This window comes from Gouania willdenowi, chromosome 4 (assembly GCF_900634775.1).
Source record: "Gouania willdenowi chromosome 4, fGouWil2.1, whole genome shotgun sequence".
Lineage (NCBI taxonomy): Eukaryota > Metazoa > Chordata > Actinopteri > Blenniiformes > Gobiesocidae > Gouania > Gouania willdenowi.
The window spans coordinates 34,338,459-34,340,852 of NC_041047.1; the positions used below are offsets into that span (position 1 = coordinate 34,338,459).

At 48.3% G+C, this 2,394-nt stretch overlaps 1 protein-coding gene across 1 annotated transcript; it reads left to right on the plus strand.

The window, feature by feature from the left end:
• The first annotated feature begins 324 nt into the window (after nt 1-324).
• Nucleotides 325-1,238, plus strand: LOC114462211 (proteoglycan 4-like). Its single transcript, XM_028444908.1, has 3 exons — nt 325-405; nt 448-999; nt 1,059-1,238. Exons 1-3 carry the CDS (start codon nt 325-327, stop codon nt 1,236-1,238), a joined length of 813 nt encoding a protein of 270 aa, XP_028300709.1.
• The last annotated feature ends 1,156 nt before the right edge of the window (nt 1,239-2,394 follow it).

The following is a 2,394-nucleotide window of genomic DNA, read 5'->3' on the forward strand; positions in this document are numbered from 1 at the left end:
AAAAGTCCAATAACGTAGATTATAGCATTAAACGTTATTCCACATTTGCTGAATGTTTATGTGCTCCCGTGGTCGGGGATGGTGATTTTGTCGTGGCGAGTAGATTATATCCAGACACTGATCACAGGGTTTGATCTTTCTTTGCTGCTACGGGAAGCAGGAGGGTCACATGTCATTGGCTGCTGCTCCTTTAAAACTAATTTACTTGGTTTTATTTTGTAAACTATATATCACCATTTTTATCATTTCCTTGTCACTGTGTTTTTGGCACTAAACATATTTGTATTTATGTACATTATATTAAAAATCATTTCTTGTCTGCACATGCTGTCAAAGGTCAACACTAAGAGAGAGCCCCCCACCCGAGATCCCAGCAGAGGGGCCAAGGCCCACGCCCAGCAGATGGCCAGAGCCGCGACGAACGGGCAGCCAGCGGGCACCCACCAGTGGGCCCAGAGCCAGCAGGGACAGGACCCTAGGCCAGAAGGACCCGGAATAGAAGCAGCACCGGGAGCAGCACGCCCGAGGACAACGACCACACCCCCGGCCGCCCTGGGCAACGAGGGGACGCTGCACACCACACCGCCAGCCCCCAGGCGCACTGACCCAGCCCCCCAGAGCGCCCCAGGTCGCCCTTTTTTGACACCGTTAGAGCGATGTCCCTCAGTTATTGCTAAAGTCTCCCCACCGCCCCACCCACCCCCAGGGGCCCAGCCAGACTGCCACACCAGCATGCGGCATGCGCAAACCAGAGGCGGTACTTTGGGGACCGCCCAAGCAGAGGCCACCCCACGTTGTACCCACTGGTATGCAAGAGCGCGGCCCGCACCACCCACCCCGGAAGACCCCCGCCAGGACCAGCCAAGCCAGCCGGCCAAGCCCTCCGGCCCCCAAGAGCACGCCCCGGGACCAGGAACCCCCAAGGGCGAGACCCCGGGCGAAGCCCCCTGGGGAGCACCCCCCCCCTCCCAACCCAGCCCACGAACCGGCCACAGTCAAGCAGGACCGCACAGCCCCAGACGGCGCAAGGACAGCAGCCCAGGCCCGCTGCCCACCAGACAGCGCAAGCCACAAGGCAATGCCACCCACCGGCGCGTGAGCGACCGGCAGCCACCACCGCAGGAAGGAGGCACCCCAACGGCACCCACCCAGCGCGGAACATGCAGTCCCCAACTAAGGGCGCCCCGGACCCACCCACCGATCCGCAGATAGCTACATCCACCGTGTTGAGATTGTAAGAGAATTTCAGTACGGCAGTAAACTCAGACCGTGACACCAGGGGACTCCCGGTGGGTGATGGCTTCAGAAGTTGATGTGGTTTACGCAAAACAGAAGGACTTCATCCACATTGTGCCGTCAAATCAACCGGAATCTTTAGTCAGATTGGTTCAAACTGTGGAAATTAACAGTGACTGGACAGAATTGCAGAGCTGTGGAGAATTCATGGAGATTGGCTGAATTTGCGGTAATATGTGCGATCGTAACATTGCAGTTTCCTGGAAGGTCTGTTTAGTGATCATCACAGGGTGGATCAGCATTAGAAACTCTGAGGGTTCTAGAACCATACAGAGAACCACAACATACTGTTCTTCATCTCACTATGACACTATATACACATATATACAGTAGAGGACTCATTAGCACTGATAGATCTATTGTTACTGTCAGGACCAGAGTGGGACACATTTTCAGCCCTGGACCTTCATACCTCAGACCCGCCCACTTTAGATATTATTATAATAATCATGTTCTAACCACATGTAGAGTCTACAATAGCATGCTGTTCTATAAAGTCTTGTATTTCAGTGGATTGTTCTAAAATATTTCATTTCAGTGCAGGTAAGGGTTGTTTTAAAATGTAGAATTATTGCTAGAGTAGCTCATACATCTCCACCATTAATCTTTATAACACGTCCTTTTCAACAATAGTAGTAGTTCTACACTTATCAATGAAGGCAGTGGTTACAAAACTTTTCTGCTGTACCCCCTTAGAAACATTAAACACTCAGTCCCCCCCATTGTGACAAAATGCTAAAAAATAAAAAAAGTGTAAAAAAAAAAGTGTAACCTTTTTTGAAAACAAACAAAAAAATTGACAATTTTTCAAATCTCATAGAAACATTTTCTATTTTTCATAATTAATTAAATGTATTTTATATCAGCATCACTTATAGAGAACTAGAATGAATGAACATGAGATCTTTAGAACATGACTACTACACTACACACAGCTATAATTAATCATAAAGCTTCATTTATTAAACACAAGATGGAAAATCATATCAAATGCATTTATTATTCAGACAAATTGAGTTTTAATTCAGATTTTTTTTTTTTTTTAAAGCATATTTAAGTATGGATTCAAGGCTGATGGGCTGTGGGGGTGCAAATGGG